We start from the raw sequence: 21,040 nt of genomic DNA, 5'->3' as shown, positions 1-21,040 counted from the left end.
GATCTAGTGAGGATCCTCCTCTCTACCAAGTTTGGTGTAGGTGGATAGTAGTTCTGAAGAGCTATCAGTCAACAGTAGCGCTGCCAACCACATAATTCAGCCACAGCCTGAATATTTGAGACTGATTCAACATTTATGAAAAATGTTTGGCCCTTTGTAAACATTTTCTGAAATATTTGTACGTGTGAGTTTTTGTTGGAAAAGAATATCTCTGTAGTCAGAAAGTATAAGAAACACTCATATAAATACATATTTTAAAGAGACTGTTTCCAGAGAATGTGCAGCCACCTGGAAAGCAGTTTTGAATTAGAAGGCAACCATCCCAGGAACAGACACAATAGCACTGACTCAGGTGAACCATCACACAGAACAAGCAGCAAATTATGAACAGCAAAGGGAAGAGATGTGGTGACAAGGTCCTGAGCAATCAGAGTGGAATGTGTATAAATCATTTGTCAAATCATTTAAAATAAATACATTGGCACATTCTGAATTTCTTTGAAGATTATTTGCAAATAGGAAAAGGGGCTAAACTAATCTCTTATTTCATATTCAAATTAAGCTGGCTGACACAGAAAAAAATAATTCCAATAAAATTTCCTGCTATTTTCACTGAAATTTAAATGGACAGGATTTCATGAAATTCTAGCGAATATTTCAACCAGGTCAGTCTCCATCTAACCTTTCCCAGAAAACAAGCTCATTACTGATGAAAATATGCTGAAAGACTATGTGTCTTTCCTCCCATAGCTTTCTTAATTTAACAGGAAAAGCTTAAATTCAGATTATTTAATTTCTCTCCTTCACATAACTATTATCTCCTGAAGCTTCAGCTTGCCAGGAAATGCACACGCAGAACTCCCAGTAGAATAAATGTAGGATTGGGGTGCAGCACCTCTGGTATGATTGGGTCCCTTATATGGTATACTTATGTACAATAAACTGCATTTTTTAAAATGACATTTCCGAATCGTTTAGGCAAAACTCTAGATTATGATTTTAAAAAGTGCTCGAGGTGATGGGAGAGGGAGATGTAAAAGAAGTGACACGGACAGAAATATGGTCATGTTTTCTTCTTTTCCTTCTTTAAAATTAATATGAAAACATTCCTTTTCAATTTTTGGGTTGAAAACCATTCCCCTTCACTGATGGAAACTCCAACGTGACAGCCTAGTGCTATGGTATGAAAAACAGAAAGTGAAACTTGCTACAGAAAGAAGGCTGCAAACTTCACTCATCAGACTACTTGAATTTCAATGTCCAAGCTCAGTGAAATGCACATTGAAAAAAGAATAAAGCTTGAATGGTGAAAAGGCAAACACATTTGAAAGTGACATTCATTTATGTCAGTCGCTCTAGCATATTTTTTACCAGCCACACAATCTTTTTGACAGGTTTCAGAGTAACAGCCGTGTTAGTCTGTATTCACAAAAGGAAAAGGAGTACTTGTGGCACCTTAGAGACTAAATTGGTTAGTCTCTAAGGTGCCACAAGTACTCCTTTTCTTTTTACAATCTTTTTGGACAACTCCCTTCCATGTCACTACACTACATCACTGGGAACTACTCAGAACTGCCTGAGAAGACAGCATGTTCACACCCTTCAACTGTACCTGTTCCTTGGGCTTTTCACAACTGGTATCAGGTTCTTAAGTAAACCTCACAGTTTCTCAGTGCTCTCTGTCCATCCTCTGGTATTGGCCTACACATATGGCTTTTCATCTCTCATATTTCAAATGGCCAGGAAATTGCGAGAGATTAATAGAGACTTCTCTGGCCCCAATCTCCCACAGGAATTCTTTCCAGGCTTATCAAATATTAAGAGGTCCCTATAGTATTACTCCCTCTCAAAGGCTGGAAGGAAGGAATGAGACAGCCAGAGCATAGCAGGCTTTTCTGATTTTGAGTGCCACACCAGAAAGGGAAAGTTTGCCACCTGCTGGCAAAGTGAAGGAACAGCAGCTTTACACATCACTTCACTGCTGTTATTTGCAGAGTCTAGCAAAAAGAAGCTCTGCAGTAGTTCCCCCCATCTGCCAAAATTCATTGTTATCACTTAAAAGCATGGATAGTCTTGCTGATGTGACAGACATTCAGACCTGCCGAGCAGTGCTAACTACAGGAACTTGGGAGCAAACAGACAGGTCCCTACTCTAACCTGTAACTGGACGACACTGTTCATCATCATATTCTTCTTACTCTTTACATTTTCGTTATCTAAGAGGGCAGGGGGGACCGACGGAAAGAAATGTTGGGGTTCAGTAATATTAAAGTAGTTACCAACTGGGATTTGGTTCTTCGAATGACTTGTTCACTTCCACTAACTAAAAAGAAGGAAACCAAAAGTAAAAACCTCAAGCAGAAAAAACCTTGAAAAGTAGAAAGTGATGAAAGAAAAATCTTTTCCGACAGAATGCTTAAATTCAGAGACAGGGGTCGAAAACACAAAAGTTTACAGAAGACCTTGAACAGGCACCAGTTGCTCAAGTTCTACACAAACACAGGAATCTCAGACATCATCATGATCAGCAGGAGTTTGCTGCAATTTTGCCTCGTGCTGCTCTTCTCCAGTGAAATCTCATGTCTGGACTGTAACAGGCTGCATGTTCTACAAACCAGAATGAACAGCGAGAGTTTTGAGCGTCTGGAGAAAATGGGTGGCAACTTTCCCTTCCAATGTCTAAATGAAGGGATAGCTTTCAAGCCCAGAGATATCCTCAAGCTCCGACTGTCCCACCAAGAGAATGCCAAGGTAGCCATCCTTCAGATCCTCCAAGAGCTCTTCCATATCTTTAACAACAATCTCACCCAAGCTGCCTGGAATGGGACTTCCATAAAGGAATTCCAAAATGGACTTCACCAGCAGATTGAGAAGCTGGAAACATGTTTGAGTGCTGAGATGGAAAAGGAGGTAACCTACCCAGGAAATGAGAACCTCCTGCTCACCAGCCTCAAACTGAAGAGATACTTCCAGACAATAGAGGATTTCCTGAAAGAAAAGCAATACAGCCGGTGTGCCTGGGATATCATCCGTGTGGAAATATCCAGATGTTTCCTCATGCTCGACAAACTCACCAAGAGACTTGAAAATGAAGGTACCATCTTTTCTTTTTTCCTAGAAAAACTCAAATAAGATTATTTGAATAAAACAGCTGGTGAAAGATGGGTGATAGGGTTATAACTCCTAATACGTCGGGCCCAATCTTTCTCCCATAGTAATTTTATGCATACAGCTATTTCAAACGCATGCTCAAATCTTTTCAGAGTAGCATATAATTTAGTGATTCTCTACCACACACAATATTCTATATGAAAAATATACAAATATATCATAACTGCTAACTAAAGACAAAATATTGTTACGTGATAACTAACTATGCCAAATAGATCTTTGACCAGTAAGTGTCTAAGTTGGGGAAAAAAACAGTGAGAAGCCCCCTTTCAACAACTGCCTCATTAGACAACATTCCAGTTAGGACACCAGAAAACGGGGGGTCTGTGTTCACACACTTCTATCCCATCAACTCATTTTGCACATAGGGACGGCCGAGGGTTCTTATTCTGCTTTTCTTTCTTTTGTTTACCCCTAACTTCAACAGCTTTAGTAACAACAAATTGTGACAAGATGACAAGTGCACTAAGGCTCAGGATTTAGGATTTGACATCTGGTTAGAAAAAGATGGCCTCTATTTGGCATTTGAATCTCTCCATGTTTGAACCATTCACCTTTTTCATTCCAGCACGTGATGCTTCCAGTAATGATGCTCTGAAAACAGCTGAATGAAACTGCACCTCCACTGGAGTCCTTTGTCTCTAAACTGATTCTCGAATCAGCAGCTTTCGAGACTCCTATCAGTCCATCTTGAATTAAGCAAACTGCCAAACTTCAACTGCACTATTTATAGCCTTCTTCCATTACCAAGACTGATTTATTCACATGAGAAAATGTAAAACAGAAAATTTTGCTGAAAATATTGCAGAAGACAAAGTAGTATTTGAACCGAAGGAGAAAAACCTTACTATTTCTTAATCATTGATATTAGGCGTTTGCTCCAAATTTGCCTTGGGCTGCTTTTAAAAACGAAATCTTACCTCTTTACTGTAACAGGCTTCGCTTCGGCATAAGAAATATGAACCAGGACAATTTCCAAAAAAAATGGAAGGATAATTTTCCTGCAAAGGCAGAATGAAGAAAGACACCTAACATGGCCCCAAAATTTTCTCAAGCCCAGAGAAACCCAGAAAGAGACTGCCAAAGTGGACATCCAGGAGATCCTCCAACAGATTTCCTACATCCAGGGGTGAAAGTAACTTAAAGGACTTACCAGTATGCCACAGTCCTGAGCAGCGGGTATACCTCAACCAGAAGAGGTGTGGCCTCAACCGGAAGAGGCCAGCCTTTAAATCCCAGGTCTTTAAATCTCGGGCTACCAGCTGCAGAGGCGGCTGGGTGTCCCGGAGCTTGGGGGTGATTTAAAGGGCCTAGGGCTCCGTCCACCGCTTCCGCAGTGGAGCCCCGGCCCCTTTAAATCGACGACAGAGCCCCAGAGGCTCTCTGCTGCCTCCGCTACCCCGGGGCTTAGGGCTTTGGTGGAGATTTAAAAGGCCTGGGGCTCCCTGCATCGGCTGGAGCCCCGGGCTCTTTAAATCGCTGTCCGAGCCCCCTGCCAGAGCCCCCAGTGTAGTGGTGGCGGCCAGGGGCTTCGGTGGGTATTTAAAGGGCCCTTTAAATCACGGCCTGAGCTGCCTCCGCTACCCAGGGACTCTGGCCGCTGCCAGGAGCCCTAGACCCTTTAAATGGCCAGCCTCAGGAAGCCGGTCAGGTATGGCATGGTGTACCGGCTCTTGCCGTTATATTGGACCAGACCGGACCGCCTTACTTTCACCTCTGCCTACATCTCATGGAAAATACCCTCACAAGCTGCCTGGAACGACAGTCGCATGGAAAGATCCTGACATGGACTCATAAGCAAGGGAAACTTCTGGAGGTGTATTTTGTGGCAAGGATGACAAAGAAAGAAGAATATCCCAGTTTCTAGGTCACTTATAATTAGGCACTCTGAAATTTTAAACTAGTGCAAATATATATTCTTTTCCTGCACTGTGAAAAGATTTTCAGATCATTTTACTGGATTTTTAAAAGTGTCTTTATGTTAATCCATTTATATTTATTCACAATATTAATGTATTGTTTTTATTTATTTTTTCAGAGGTTTTATAATATTTATAAATAAATATTTATTTCTACAAAATAGCAACCTACAGCAGTAGTGATTTGTACTAATTAGATTTTTAAAAAAACAGAGACTCAATAAAAATCTTCTCTTGTTTTACCTTAAGACTCCAGTTCAGCAAAGGACTTGTAAACATTTGCCATACTTTAAGTACACGAGCTTTCCTTTGACATAAGCAGTTAAACTTGACAACATGCTCAAGTACATTGTGAACATAAACCCTGATTCAGCAGTGACTCCATAAGAAAAATAGCTTGGGTAATTAGTTTGACCACTCCAACAGACCACACACCACAACCTCAACTCCACAGCTTTTGTGTTTCTGCCCATTACCAGATTATTTTCACGCACAACATTTGTAGTTGCAGATATTTGGAGCAATAGTTCATTGTGTTGAAATGAAAGGGAGGATGGAGACACAAGCATTCTAAGGGGAAGACTTCAGGCTGTCGTGGTACAAAGTTGCTTGTCCCCTTCCTCCCCAATGAGATGTGTCTGAACTGTCAGGTTTCCATGTACGCAGACTCCGTATTTCCCCCACCACCACCATCAGGAAGGGTTATGCGGGTTTAATTTTTCCCCTCCACCAGTCAGGTTTGGGTACACTTGGCTCACAAACACCATCAAGCTTATACATACCCAACCCCTCCTGTGAATCAGGCTTGTAAGCATCTGCTGCTGCTTCCCTTTGCTCTCCCCCGGGTGCTCCCAAAACAAGCGTATGTACTTAGGGACTGCATGTTGCACCAACAACCACCAGCTGGAGGAGCACAGTGCATCAAAATTTCAGTTGAGCTGTGAATGACTAAAAATTACCTGAAAGCAAAAAAACAAAAACAAAAACAAAAACCATCCATTGGAACAAATCATGTAAGGATCTCTTTGCCAAGTCCAGGTATGTAGATAGTATTTTTGAAGAGCTATTAGTTAGTCCCATCATTGTCTAGCATTAATTTAAGCCACACTCTAAATCTGGAGATTTCTTATTTAAAAGTTTTTAAAGAAGTCAAACAACCACTACATTACATGTTCAAATAGTGAAAAAACAAAGTGTGTGTGAATTTTTACACTGAATGGAAGCCTGCCTTTGGGAAAAAAAACAGGAAGGCATGTCCCATTTCAAATCCCTTTTGTAACACAGTCCAAACTATGGTGTCTCTAGCAGGAGACTAAATTCTTCACAGTACCCAGTCAGCTGGGTAGTCTTTGACGCTCAGAATGTGCTTTAACATGTCCTCTACCAGTAATATACCCAGAGGTGTTTACCTCTTCCAGGGGCCATGTAGTACGTGTAGATTATAATACGGAGACACTTTGCACAGGATTCTAACACACTATTGCTATTTACTTAATCACTCAGAAAATACAGAAAATGGAACAAAAATTCTGCAATTCCCTGCCTCAGTTTCCTCAACACACCAGGCCATTCTATGAGCCTGTATCAGAATCACTTGGGGTCATCCAACATCCTTCTGTTGCAATGCATCACTTATATGCACAAAAACAGAGCATTCTCCTCCAGCTCACATAACCTGGCCTTGGCCAGTTCATCCCCTTCCTTCCTCTTGCCCAAATGTCCTGTGGGTCTGCCCCCTGGGATTTCTTTTAGAACCTTTGGGTTTTGTCATCTGGCTCTTTGTTGACCTTCAGTAACTTTCCACTCCTAACCCCCATTCTCCTTCACACCAACTTCACTCAACTGGTTTCCCAACTGGTTTCCCATTGTCCTCAGCCTAGTGAGTACCTTCTGGAGGTCCTGTCCAACCGGATGGATACACATAGAAAGAGGTTTCCTATGATGAGGAAATTTCATGACAACAACTTCATAATATTACTTTAAAATTAACAAGTCTTACAGAGACTCCACCTCCTCCCCCCGGCCTCCACCTGACACACACACAGACACACACACAAACAAATCAAACCATATGACTCAGGCTTGTGTACACTCAAGTCAGCAATTCTATCCCCCAGTTTTCTGACCAGCTGGTGCCACCCCTCCACTCCCTCCAAATCAGGCGTGTGTGCTCCTTGCCACCAACAACCAGTCTGGTGCACAGAATAGATTAAACTTTGAGTTATAACACCAACAATGCCTAAAAATTACCTAAACCCAACATTTAAAATTATAGTAATAAACCTGCCAGTGGCATCAGATCTAGTGAGGATCCTCCTCTCTACCAAGTTTGGTGTAGGTGGATAGTAGTTCTGAAGAGCTATCAGTCAACAGTAGCGCTGCCAACCACATAATTCAGCCACAGCCTGAACATTTGAGACTGATTCAACATTTATGAAAAATGTTTGGTCCTTTGTAAACATTTTCTGAAATATTTGTACGTGTGAGTTTTTGTTGGAAAAGAATATCTCTGTAGTCAGAAAGTATAAGAAACACTCATATAAATACATATTTTAAAGAGACTTTTTCCAGAGAAGTTTGTGCAGCCACCTGGAAAGCAGTTTTGAATTTGAAGGCAACCATCCCAGGAACAGACACAATAGCATTTACTCAGGTGAACCATCACACAGAACAAGCAGCAAATTATGAACAGCAAATACTCATAGGGAAATGAGTGTGGTGACGAGGTCCTGAGCAATCAGAGTGGAATGTGTATAAATCATTTGTCAAATCATTTTAAATAAATACATTGGCAAATTCTGAATTTCTTTGCAGATTATTTGCCTATTGGAAAAGGGGCTAAACTAATCTCTTATTTCATATTCAAATTAAACTGGCTGATACAGAAAAAAATAATTCCAATAAAATTTCCTGCTATTTTCACAGAAATTTAAATGGACAGGATTTCATCAAATTCTAGCAAATATTTCAACCAGCTCAGTCTCCATCTAACTTTTCCCAGAAAACAGGTTCATTATGATGAAAATATTCTGAAAGACCATGTGTCTTTCCTCCCATAGCTTTCTTAATTCAATAGGAAAAGCTTAAATTCAGATTATTTAATTTCTCTCCTTCACATAACTATTATCTCCTGAAGCTTCAGCTTGCCAGGAAATGCACACGCAGAACTCCCAGTGGAGTAAATGCAAGATTGGGGTGCAGCACCTCTGGCATGATTGGGTCCCTTATATGGTATACTTATGTACAATAAACTGCCTTCTTTACAGTGACATTTCCGAATCGTTTAGGCAAAACTCTAGATTATGATTTTAAAAAGTGCTCGAGGTGATGGGAGAGGGAGATGTAAAAGAAGTGACACGGACAGAAATATGGTCATGTTTTCTTCTTTTCCTTCTTTAAAATTAATATGAAAACATTCCTTTTCAATTTTTGGGTTGAAAACCATTCCCCTTCACTGATGGAAACTCCAACATGACAGCCTAGTGCTATGGTATGAAAAACAGAAAGTGAAACTTGCTACAGAAAGAAGGCTGCAAACTTCACTCATCAGACCACTTGAATTTCAATGTCCAAGCTCAGTGAAATGCACATTGAAAAAAGAATAAAGCTTGAATGGTGAAAAGGGAAACACGTTTGAAAGTGACATTCATTTATGTCAGTTGCTCTAGAATATTTATTACCAGCCACACAATCTTTTTGGACAACTCCCTTCCATGTCACTACACTACATCATTAGGAACTACTCAGAACTGCCTGAGAAGACAGCATGTTCACACCCTTCAACTGTACCTGTTCCTTGGGCTTTTCACAACTGGTATCAGGTTCTAAAGTAAACCTCACAGTTTCTCAGTGCTCTCTGTCCATCCTCTGGTATTGGCCTACACACATGGTTTTTCATCTCTCATATTTCAAATGGCCAGGAAATTGCGAGAGATTAATAGAGACTTCTCTGGCCCCAATCTCCCACAGGAATTCTTTCCAGGCTTATCAAATATTAAGAGGTCTCTGTAGTATTACTCCCTCTCAAAGGCTGGAAGGAAGGAATGAGACAGCCAGAGCATAGCAGGCTTTTCTGATTTTGAGTGCCACACCAGAAAGGGAAAGTTTGCCACCTGCTGGCAAAGTGAAGGAACAGCAGCTTTACACATCACTTCACTGCTGTTATTTGCAGAGTCTAGCAAAAAGAAGCTCTGCTTTAGTTCCCCCCATCTGCCAAAATTCATTGTTATCACTTAAAAGCATAGATAGTCTTGCTGATGTGACAGACATTCAGACCTGCCGAGCAGTGCTAACTACAGGAACTTGGGTGCAGACAGACAGGTCCCTACTCTAAACTGTAACTGCATGACACTGTTCATCATCATGTTCTTCTTACTCTTTATATTTTCATTATCTAAGAGGGCAGGGGGGACCGACGGAAAGAAATGTTGGGGTTCAGTAATATTAAAGTAGTTACTAACTGTGATTTGGTTCTTCAAATGACTTGTTCTCTTCCACTAACTAAAAAGAAGGAAACCAAAAGTAAAAACCTCAAGCAGAAAAAACCTTGAAAAGTAGAAAGTGATGAAAGAAAAATCTTTTGCGACAGAATGCTTAAATTCAGAGACAGGGGTCGAAAACACAAAAGTTTACAGAAGACCTTGAACAGACACCAGTTGCTCAAGTTCTACACAAACACAGGGAATCTAAGACACCATCATGATCAGCAGGAGTTTGCTGCAATTTTGCCTCATGCTGCTCTTCTCCAGTGAAATCTCATGTCTGGACTGTAACAGGCTGCATGTTCTACAAATCAGAATGAACAGAGAGAGTTTAGAGCATTTGGAGAAAATTGGTGGCAACTTTCCCTTCCAATGTCTAAATGAAAGGACAGCTTTCAAGCCCACAGATATCCTCAAGCTCCAACTGTCCCACCAAGAGAATGCCAAGGTAGCCATCCAGCAGATCCTCCAAGAGCTTTTCCATATCTTTAACAACAATCTCACCCAAGCTGCCTGGAATGGGACTTCCATAAAGGAATTCCAGAATGGACTTCACCAGCAGATTGAGAAGCTGGGGATGTGTTTGAGTGCTGAGAAGGGAATGGAGATAACCTACCCAGAAATGAGGACCTCCTGCTCACCAGCCTGAAACTGAAGAGATACTTCCAAATAATAGACAATTTCCTGAAAGAAAATTAATACAGCCGGTGTGCCTGGAAGATCATCCGTGCAGAAAGATCCAGATGTTTTCTAAATCTTGATGTACTGACAGATCGGCTTAAAAATGAAGATACCATATTTGTATTTTTCTAGGAAACTAAATCATATTATTTCAATAAAACAACTGAAGAGAGATGGATGGTAGTTTTATAACTTGCATTACGTAGGTCCCACTGTTTTTCCCATAGTAATTTCAGCTATTTCAAACTCATGTTAATAAAACTGTTTTAGAGTAGCATATAGTCTAGTGTTTTCGTACCACACACAATATTCCATTTGAAAAACATAGAAATACATCATAACTGCTTACTAATGACAAAATATCGTGAGTGATAACTCACCATAATGAATATAACTTTGCCCAGTAAGTGTCTTAACTGTGGAAAAGAACAGCGAGACGCCTCTCTTCAACAACTGCCTAGTAAGCCAACATTCCAGTCAGGACACCAGAAAACTGAGGGTCTGTCTCCACACATTTCAATCCCACCATTGAATTCTGCCAGTTACCTCTGCACCTAGGATGGTCAAGGGTACTTATTCTGGTTTTCTTTGTTCAGTTTACCCCTACATTTCAACAGCTTTAGTTAAAAAAAAAAATTCTCACAAGATGATAAGTGCACTAAGGCTTAGTATTTATGATTTGACATCTGCTTAGAAAAACAGGGACTATATTCGATGAAGAGGGTATTCACCCACTAAAGCTTATGCCTCAATATGTCTGTTAGTCCACAAGGTGCCACAGGACTCTTTGCTGCAGGGACAATATTTGACATTTGAAACTGTGTATGTATGTTTGAATCATTCTCCTTTTTCATTCCAGCATCTGATACTTCAGGTGAGGATGTTATGAAACCTGCTGAGTGAAACGGCACCTCCACTGGAGTCCTTCGTCTCTCAGTGGATTCTACTAGCAGCACCTTTCCAGACTCTTATCAGTCTGCCCTGCACTAAACAAGGGACCAACTCCTACAGAACTCCAACTGCACAATTTATATACTTCTTGCCATGACCAGACTGGTTTACTCACATGAGAAAATGTAAAACAAACAATATTTCTGAAAATATGCCAGAAGACAACATAATATTTGAACCAAAGGAGAAAAACCTTATGATTTCCAAATCATTGATGTTACACATTTGCTCAGAATTTGCCTTGGGCTGCTCTTAAAAAGGAAATCTTACCTCTGAACTGTAACAGGCTTTGCTTCAGCATTACAGATGTGAACCAGGACAACTTCCGAACAAAATGGAAGGATAATTTTCCTATAAAGTCAGAAAGAAGAGAGAGACTTAATGTGGCCCCAAAAGTTTCTCAAGCCCAGAGAGACTCAGAAAGAGATTGCCACTTTAGCCATTCAGGAGATCCTCCAACAGATTTCCTACATCTCATATCACATTCTCTCCCTAGCTGCCTGGAATGACAGTCACATTCAAAGATCCTAACATGGACTCATAAGAAAATGGAGCTGTTTCTCTGCAAGGATTAAAAAAAAAGAGCATCCCAATTTCTAGGTCATTTATAATTAGGGACACTTGAATTTTAAACTATTGCTAACCTATATTCTCTTCCTGCACTAAGAAAATTATTTTCAGACAATTTTACTGGATTTGTAACAATATTTTGATGTTGTTCAACTCCTATATATTTCTAATATTTATTTATTGCTCTTATTTATCATTTTTAGAGATATTTTATATTTATAAATAAATATTTATTCATACCAAATAGCAACCTACCGCAGTAGTGATTTGTATTAATTAAATATTTAAAAAAGCAAACACCCAATAAAAATCTTCTCTTGTTCTGCCTGAAGACTCCAGTCAGCAAAGGACTTGTCAACATTTGCCTAACTTTAAGTACATAAGCCTCCCTTAACATCAGTGGTTAATGTTGAGAACCTGCTGAAATACATTGTGAATATAAACCATGATTCAGCATTGACTCCGTAAGAAAAATAGCTATGGTAATTTGTTTTACTACTCCAACAAATCACAACTTCAACTCTGCAGTTGTTGCATTTCTGCCTGTTACCAGATTATTTCCCCCCAATATTTGTAGTTGTGGGTGTTTGATGCAGTAGTTCATTGTGATGAAATAGGCTAGTTTGGTAAAGGCTAATGAAAGGGGTGTTGGAAAGACTGGGGTTCCAAGAGGGAGGCTGTTGTGATACAAAGTTGCTTGTCCCTCCCTCTCTCCCTTCCTCCCATTAATGAGATATATGGGCAAACTGCCTCCCTATCAGTCAGGTTTCCAAGTGCCCAGACTCCCTATCTGCCACCAATCAGGCTTGCTGGGGCCTAATTTCCCCCCTTCATCAATCAGGCTAGGGTACACTTGGCTCACAAACAGCATCATGCTTACATGAAACTACCCTTCCTATCAGTCAGGTTTGTAAACGGCTGGTGCTGCACCCTTTTGCCCTTTCCCTGCTGGCCCAAAATCAAGCTTGTAAGGTCATGGACTGCATGTTCCACCACCAACCACCAGTTTATGAGAACTGTGCATAAAAATTTCAGTTGTGCTGTGAATAATGACTAAAAATTATCCTAAACCAAATAGTTAAAAATTAATTGAAAAAAACAAAAACAACACAAAACTAGCCATTGCACCTGACCTAGTGAGGATCTACCTCTCTGCCAAGTTTGCATCTGTAGATAGTAATTCTGAAGAACTGCTACTCAATTATAGCACTGCCTAGGACAGAGCCTAAATCTGAAGGTTTCTAATTAAAAAGTTATTAAGAGAAATCAAACAACCATTCCATTAAATGTTCAAAGAGTATGAAAACAAACTGTGTGTGAATTTTCACACTTATTGGCAACCTGCCTTTATGGGGAAAAACAGGAATGTATGCCCCATTGGAAATCCCTTCTCTAACACAACCCAAATGATGGAGCCACAATAGGAGCCTCTGTAAATTCCTTGAAGTCAACAGATGGAAACACTGCAGAAGCCTTTACTTGTCTTTATCTCAGGGGTTCTCAAACATTTCATGATGTGGGCCTAATCTTACCAAAATTGTTCTCTTGACCATTTCCCCTCCCATTCGAGATCAGGTAATACCTTCATGGCACGTACACCAAATGCTTACAAAGAAAGGTAGTACTAGGAACACATTTATATACTTTGAGCTGTCTTTAACGGAAAGTGGGAACTGTCAGTTCTCTGAATACCACCATCCAGTACTCCATGTACCACCATGGAATAATGAACCTCAGTCTGCGACCTGCTGATTTAGAGGCATGTAGAAAAAGTTAACTCTAAAACAAACGCCTATCATGTCTTGTGGTACAGGTTTTTTTCAGTAGCTGTGCCTATCAGCAGAAGAAGTTCTTTCCTGCCCAAGTCTCTCTGCCTTTATTCATTCTTTGGTGTAGTTGAAGCCTACAGTTTATCTTGGCAAAATACTATTAATGTGTAAATAATGAGAGCCAAAATAGACTGTATGAACAAGTTAAGGATTATAAATAGATTGGTTCACAACCTCCAAAATGTATCCCCCGTCTCCAGTGGAACACGACAGTCATATAGCACCTGGGAGCCATTCAAACTCTTCAGCAAAGTCTAACTACTTCATGACCCCTATAATGCAGAGTGGAACCTCCTGACATTCATTCTATCACACTGTTTTAGAGGTGTGCAATGTGGAAGAATCCATTTATCTACTTAAGAAGCCATTTGATGATTTCTATCATCTATGATTTTATGCCTTCCTGTGGGAAAGCCAACCACAGGGGGATAAAAAATGAGGAAAACGCTACTAACACATCCCCACTTAACCTCTCCCTTATCTTTCCACTGGCAGGCAGGAGGTTAGTCGTAGCATTCATCATGGAAACAGATGAGGCTACGGTTTCTGTACAAAACACCAGGTCTTTCCGCACAGAGCTCCCGAGTGTCTGCATCACCTGTTGGGACCTGTCAGACCCCCCTTCCAGTTGCTGTCAGCATGGCTCCAATACAGCCACCCTACCAGGGCTTCCTCAGACTGCTGTTGCAGCCTGTCATTTTTGTGCAGCTGGCATAGGGAGAGGCACCCACCAGGCCTGGACTAGCACTGCCCAAGCCCAATGTGGGTCTGCTCACGGCAGGCCCCACACATGGATCATAACTGTACGGAGAACAACCCAAGAGGGAACTATGTGCAAAAGCACCTGACTCCACGGCACCTCATCTCACCCCACACACACTTCCACGTGGCACAGGTAAGAGTCACATGCAGAGACTTTCCATTGTGCCAGGGTGGGGGAGGCTTGACCAGCACCAGCTGGGCCACAGGCCCCGCCCCCATTCACCCCTTCCCTCAAGGCCACACCCCTGTCCTGTCCCCACCCCACCTCTTTCCACCCCGGCTCCCTCCCTGCCCTGCGTCTTCCCACCCCATTCCACCCTTTCCCCCAAACATGCCGCATTCTTGCTCCTCCCGCTTCCCTGCCAGCCTCCTGCGTGCCGCGAAACAGTTGATTGCAGCGGGAAGGAAGGGCAGGGAGGGAGGGGGAAGTGCTGATAGGGGGGCTGACAGTGGGTCCTCAGCACCCACCATTTTTTCTCCCTGGGTGCTCCAGCCCCGGAGCACCCACGGAGTCAGCACCTATGCCTGCATGGATCCTCTGCAGCAGGCTCTGAGGCCTTTTTAACTAATTTTTCTCAATTAATAAACTAGTTGTTTGCATACTTGCTAGTAGTTGGAACTAGGGGTGTGCAGCTTAAGGTAATATTAGCAATTAGTTTCCATCATATACGGGGTTTACATTTTTGTTCAATGGCTTTCAGCACCCCCACTATAACAACTGTTCCAGCGCCCCTGAATTGCTGTTAACATGCAGATTTCTTGAAAGAGATGATCTGGCTTTCCCCATATTGGCCTGTGTTTACTTTGTCACCTTAGCCTCTCCTTCTAGTAGTCATATTACTTATTTCCCTCTCTCTTGTACATCTTTCCTTTGGACTTCACCCTGGTGTGGAATACACGTCCACAACACCCATGGAAAGAAATGCGAGAATGGGGAGCGTAGCCCATGGCAATCTGGGGGCTCTGGTAAGTCTGCTTTCTCTACTTCACAGAAACCTTCATGTAGTTGAAGCAAAACTCTGAAATGTCTTATAAAAGTGGAGAAAGACTCGGGAGACTCTAACCAAATTAATATGGACAGAAATGTTTTCATGGTTTCTTCATGCGATTTTTCTTTTTTAATGTCAATGAAAATAGTTTTCTTGTTGAATTAAAACACATTTCCCTGTCATGATGGAACCTGTAGCACAACAGTCTGTGCTAGGGCTTTAGAACCAGAAAATGAAATGTGACCACAGGAAGTGAAGAGGGTTAAACTAACCAGACAAGTTTCCCTGCCCAAGTCAAGGGGAATGCAAAAGTTAAAAGACAAGGAACCAGCAAAAATGGTGAACACTGAATTTGATTTTTAAACTACCTCAAACCTATTCAGCGCTGGGGGGTGGTCCTATTCCCATTCATTCCATCTGACCTTTAATAATAAAAGGGCAATGCTGAGCAGAGAATTCAGTTGAGCTCTTTGACAGTATCACCCATATCATAAGGAAGAGCCACACCATTGGGGAATCCCAGCTTGCATTTCCTAAAAGAGAGTTAAACTTTGTAAATATCCCCCACGTAGGTTGTCCCACATCCTTCCACTGGTGGGCAGAAGTAAGGAGGGGCAGGTTTGTCCCCAGTCTTCCTCATGGAAGTGGCTGTCGTTCCATCTCCAGACTCAGCAGAGTCAATGGTTTCTGTGCTGATCAAAAAGGTCTCGCCACACAGAGATCTGCAGCATCTATCTCAGCTCTGGTACCATTAGACTTTCCCACCCCGCATCTTTTCAGTGCCAAGTAGTATCTTCCAGGGTGGCTGCAGGCTGCAATTGCCTCAGACAACCTTTTTACGTGTAATATTTGTGCAGCTGGTTAGTGAGATGCACCCTGCAGAGCTGTAATAGGACTGCCCATACCCAATACAAGTCTGCTCTGTACAGGCCCCTGACACAGATCATAACCCTATGGAAAACAATCCATGGGGTCCCAGGAAAGAGGGATGGGTGAAGGCAGCAGACCCTACTCTACCTCAGCCCACATCACACACTCTTCCATGTGGAGCAGCTGAGATGCTCACACGCAGAGTTCTATCCCAGCATGAAGCCTCTGGGGCAGGTTCTGTGGCTTTTGTAACTAACTTTCCTCAGACACTATATGACTTCTGTGCCTATGTGCTGTGAACATACAGATATACTGAAACAGATTCTGTTCTTTCGTTAGCCTGCATTTACTCTGCTACCTTGGTCTTTCCTGCTAGTATTCATATTATTTCACTAATTTCACTGTCAGCATATTCAGCATCCCTGGGACTTGCCCTTATTGTGTGATACGTACCCAAAACCTCCATTTGGGGTGCACACCCCATGGCAGGACTGGGGCTCTGGCACATTAGAAATACATGCTTTCTCTTCATAAACAAGCTAAGGGAATGTGGGCTAAATGAAATGACCGTAAGGTGGGTGCAAAACTGGTTAAAAAACTGTCCTCAAAGAGTAGTTATCAATGGTTTGCTGTCACCTGGAAGTACATATCTAGTTAGCAAAAAGAAAAGGAGTACTTGTGGCACCTTAGAGACTAACCAACAAGTAGTTCTTTTCTTTTTGCGAATACAGACTAACATGGCTGTTACTCTGAAACATATCTAGTTAGGTCTTGCGGGGGTCTGTCCTGGGTCTAGTACTATGCACTATTTTCATTAATGACTTGAATAAGAGAGTGGAGAATATGTTGATAAAATTTGCAGATGACACCAAGCTGGGTGGGGTTGCAAACACTTTGCAGGCTGCAATTAAAATTGAAAATGACTTTAATAAACTGGATAATCGGTCTAAGATCAGCAAGATGAAATTCAGTGGAGACAAGTGTAGTAAGCATCTACTTAGATAAGCACCTCTTCTGCAGGAAAAGATCTGGGGGTTATAGTGGGATAACGAATTGCATATGAGTCACCAAAGTCATGCAGTTGCAAAAAAGACAAATATTAACAGAAGTATCATATGTAAGATATGGGGGGTAATTGTTCTGCTTTATTCAGCACTGGTGAGGCCTCAGGAGGAGTATTGCATTCACTTTTCTTCAACAAAGTTTAAGAAAGACGTGAATAAATTTGAGACAGTCAGGGGGAGAACATATGATAAAAGGCTTAGAAAACCTGACCTATAAGGAAAGGTTAAAAAACCAGATGTGACGTTACACCCCATATTCTTTATGGAAATATGCTTATGATATGGATATGGCATAACTGATATATTTTATGCAAGATGGGTCTTGTAAGGTATCATCGGAAAGGTTATGATTTACTGAATGTGATTATCCAATTTGTATGCATGTATCATTTCTGTATCTAAGGTTAGGAATATTGACGATGTAACAATTACAACTGTGTGTGTATTCGGGAGACACCCACCAGACAACAGGTCATCAGCCTTCATGGGCCATTAGGAAGAAACAATAAGACTTTGAAGATACTAATCTCTCTCCTTCCTGAGAGGCATCCTGGGACGTGGCTGTGACACTATTAGGTCAGGTGGTCCTGTCACCCAGTACAAAACACCATCTTGGACTTCTAGTAATTTTCCACTAAAAGGAGGGGGAGGTCAAGACTGGGAAATAAAAGATTCCTGCCTTATGTAAATCTTATTTAAGGTTGTGGTGTAAAGCAAACAGGACTCTTCTCCATTGCCTTCCTGCCCAAGAAGAAAGACTGCTGAAAGTATCCGAAGAGACAAAGGAACTGAGCGGTGGGAAAGGCAAGGGCTGAGTCCAGACAGGAGTCTAGTCTGTGAAGAGAAATAACTGGAACTCTAAACTACAGAAACCCTGCAACTTGCCTAAAACAACATTTAGGGTGAGAAATTATTTCTTGAACCAATCTCTTTAAGACTTAAGCTTAGTATGCTTGCTTTGTTTTATTTGCTTGGTAATCTGCTTTGTTAAGAACATAAGAATGGCCATACTGGGTCAGACTAAAGGTCCATCCAGCCCAGTATCCTGTCTACCAACAGTGGCCAATGCCAGGTGCCCCAGAGGGAATGAACCTAACAGGTAATGATCTAGTGATCTCTCTCCTGCCGTCCATCTCCAGCCTCTGACAAACAGAGGCTAGGGACACCATTCCTTACCCATCCTGGCTAATAGCCATTAATGGACTTAACCTCCATTAATTTATCCAGTTCTCTTTTAAACCCTGTTATAGTCCTAGCCTTCACAACCTCCTCAGGCAAGGAGTTCCACAGGTTCACTGTGCGCTGAGTGAAGAAGAACTTCCTTTTATTTGTTTTAAATCTGCTACCCATTAATTTCATGTGGTGGCCCCTAGTTCGTATATTATGGGAACAAGTAAATAACTTTTTCTTATTCACTTTCTCCACACCACTCATGATTTTAAATACCTCTATCATATCCCCCCTGAGTCTCCTCTTTTCCAAGCTGAAAAGTCCTCGCCTCTTTAATCTCTCCTCATATGGGACCCGTTCAAAACCCCTAATAATTTTAGTTGCCCTTTTCTGAATCTTTTCTAATGCCATCTTTTTTGAGATGAGGGGACCACATCTGTATGCAGTATTGAAGATATGGGCGTACCATGGATTTATATAAGGGCAATAAGATACTCTCCGTCTTATTCTCTATCCCTTTTTTAATGATTCCTAACATCCCATTTGTTTTTTTGACTGCCACTGCACATTGCGTGGACATCTTCAGAGAACTATCCATGATGACTCCAAGATTGTTCTCCTGATTAGTAGTAGCTAAATTAGCCCCCATCATATTGTATGTATAATTGGGGTTATTTTTTCCAATGTGCATTACTTTACATTTATCCACATTACATTTCATTTGCCATTTTGTTGCCCAATCACTTAGTTTTGTGAGATCTTTTTGAAGTTCTTCACAGTCTGCTTTGGTCTTAACTATCTTGAGCAGTTTAGTATCGTCTGCAAACTTTGCCACCTCACTGTTTACCCCTTTCTCCAGATCATTTATGACTAAGTTGAATAGGACTGACCCTTGGGGAACACCACCAGTTACCCCTCTCCATTCTGAAAATTTACCATTTATTCCTACCCTTTGTTCCCTGTCTTTTAACCAGTTCTCAATCCATGAAAGGATCTTCCCTCTTATCCCATGACAACTTAATTTACCTGAGAGCCTTTGGTGAGGGACCTTGTCAAAGGCTTTCTGGAAATCTAAGTACACTATGTCCGCTGGATCCCCCTTGTCCACATGTTTGTTGACCCCCTCAAAGAAGTCCAATAGATTAGTAAGACATGGTATCCCTTTACAGAAGCCATGTTTACTTTTGCGCAACAATTTATGTTCTGTGTGTCTGACAATTTTATTCTTTACTATTGTTTCAACTAATTTGCCCGGTACTGACGTTAGACTTACTGTAATCACCTCTAGATCACCTCTAGAGCCCTTCTTAAATATTGGTGTTACATTAGCTATCTTCCAGTCATTGTGTACAGTAGGTGATTTAAAGGACAGGTTACAAACCATAGTTAACAGTTTCACAATTTCACATTTGAGTTCTTTCAGAACTCTTGGGTGAATGCCATCTGGTCCCTGTGACTTGTTACTATTAAGTTTCTCAATTAATTCCAAAACCTCTTCTAATGTCACTTCAATCTGTGACAATTCCTCAGATTTGTCACCTACAAAAGACCGCTCAGATTTGGGAATCTCCCTAACATCCTCAGCTGTGAAAACAGAAGCAAAGAATTCATTTAGTTTCTCCACAATTATTTTATTATTTTAAGTGCTCCTTTTGTATCTCGATCGTCAAGAGGCCCCACTGGTTCTTTAGCAGGCTTCCTGCTTCTGATGTACTTAAAAAACATTTTTGTATTACCTTTTGAGTTTTTGGCTAGCTGTTCTTCAAACTCCTTTTTCGCTTTTCTTATTACATTTTTACATTTAATTTGGCAGTGTTTATGCTCCTTTCTATTTACCTCACTAGGATCTGACTTCCACTTTTTAAAAGATGCCTTTTTATCTCTCACTGCTTCTTTTATGTGGTTGTTAAGCCACGGTGGCTCTTTTTTATTTCTTTTACTGTGTTTTTTAATTTGGGGTATACATTTAAGTTGAGCCTCTATTATGGTGTCTTTGAAAAGCGTCCATGCAGCTTGCAGGGATTTTACTCTAGTCACTGTACCTGTTAATTTCTGTTGAACTAACCTCCTCATTTTTGCATAGTTCCCCTTTCTGAAATTAAATGCCACAGTGCTGGGCTGTTGAGGTGTTCTTCCCACCACAGGAATGTTAAATGTTGTTATATTATGGTCACTATTTCCAAGTGGTCCTGTTATAGTTACCTCTTGGACCAGATCCTGTGCTCCACTCAGGACTAGATCGAGCGTTGCCTCTTTTCTTGTGGGTTCCTGTACCAGCTACTCCAAGAAGCAGTCATTTAAAGTATCAAGAAATTTTGTCTCTGCATTTCATCCTGAGGTGACATGTACCCAGTCAATATGGGGATAATTGAAATCCAACACTATTATTGAGTTTTTTATTTTGATAGCCTCTCTAATCTCCCTTAGCATTTCGTCGTCACTATTACTGTCCTGGTCCGGTGGTTGATAATAGATCCCTACTGTTATATTCTTATTAGAGCATGGAATTACTATCCATAGAGAGTCTATGGAACATGTGAATTCATTTAATATTTTTATTTCATTTGATTCTAGATTTTCTTT

General features: G+C 41.1%; 1 protein-coding gene and 1 pseudogene across 1 annotated transcript; both read left to right on the top strand.

Annotated features, from left to right (window-relative positions):
* The first annotated feature begins 2,520 nt into the window (after positions 1 to 2,520).
* Positions 2,521 to 3,132, top strand: LOC140911957 (interferon beta). The gene has a single exon (XM_073346116.1). It carries the CDS (start codon positions 2,521 to 2,523, stop codon positions 3,130 to 3,132), a length of 612 nt encoding a protein of 203 aa, XP_073202217.1.
* Positions 3,133 to 9,788: 6,656 nt separating this feature from the next.
* On the top strand, positions 9,789 to 10,270 carry LOC140911956 (interferon beta-like; annotated as a pseudogene).
* Positions 10,271 to 21,040: the final 10,770 nt, after the last annotated feature.

The sequence above is a fragment of the Lepidochelys kempii genome, chromosome 5, assembly GCF_965140285.1.
Source record: "Lepidochelys kempii isolate rLepKem1 chromosome 5, rLepKem1.hap1, whole genome shotgun sequence".
NCBI classification, from domain to species: Eukaryota; Metazoa; Chordata; order Testudines; family Cheloniidae; genus Lepidochelys; species Lepidochelys kempii.
The sequence above is the reverse complement of the archived record's forward strand: the minus strand, read 5'-3'. Positions and strand labels throughout refer to the sequence as shown.

Coding starts and splice junctions, on each gene's coding strand:
- LOC140911957 (XM_073346116.1), top strand. CDS start 2,521: ATGATCAGCAGGAGTTTGCTGCAATTTTGCCTCGTGCTGCTCTTCTCC.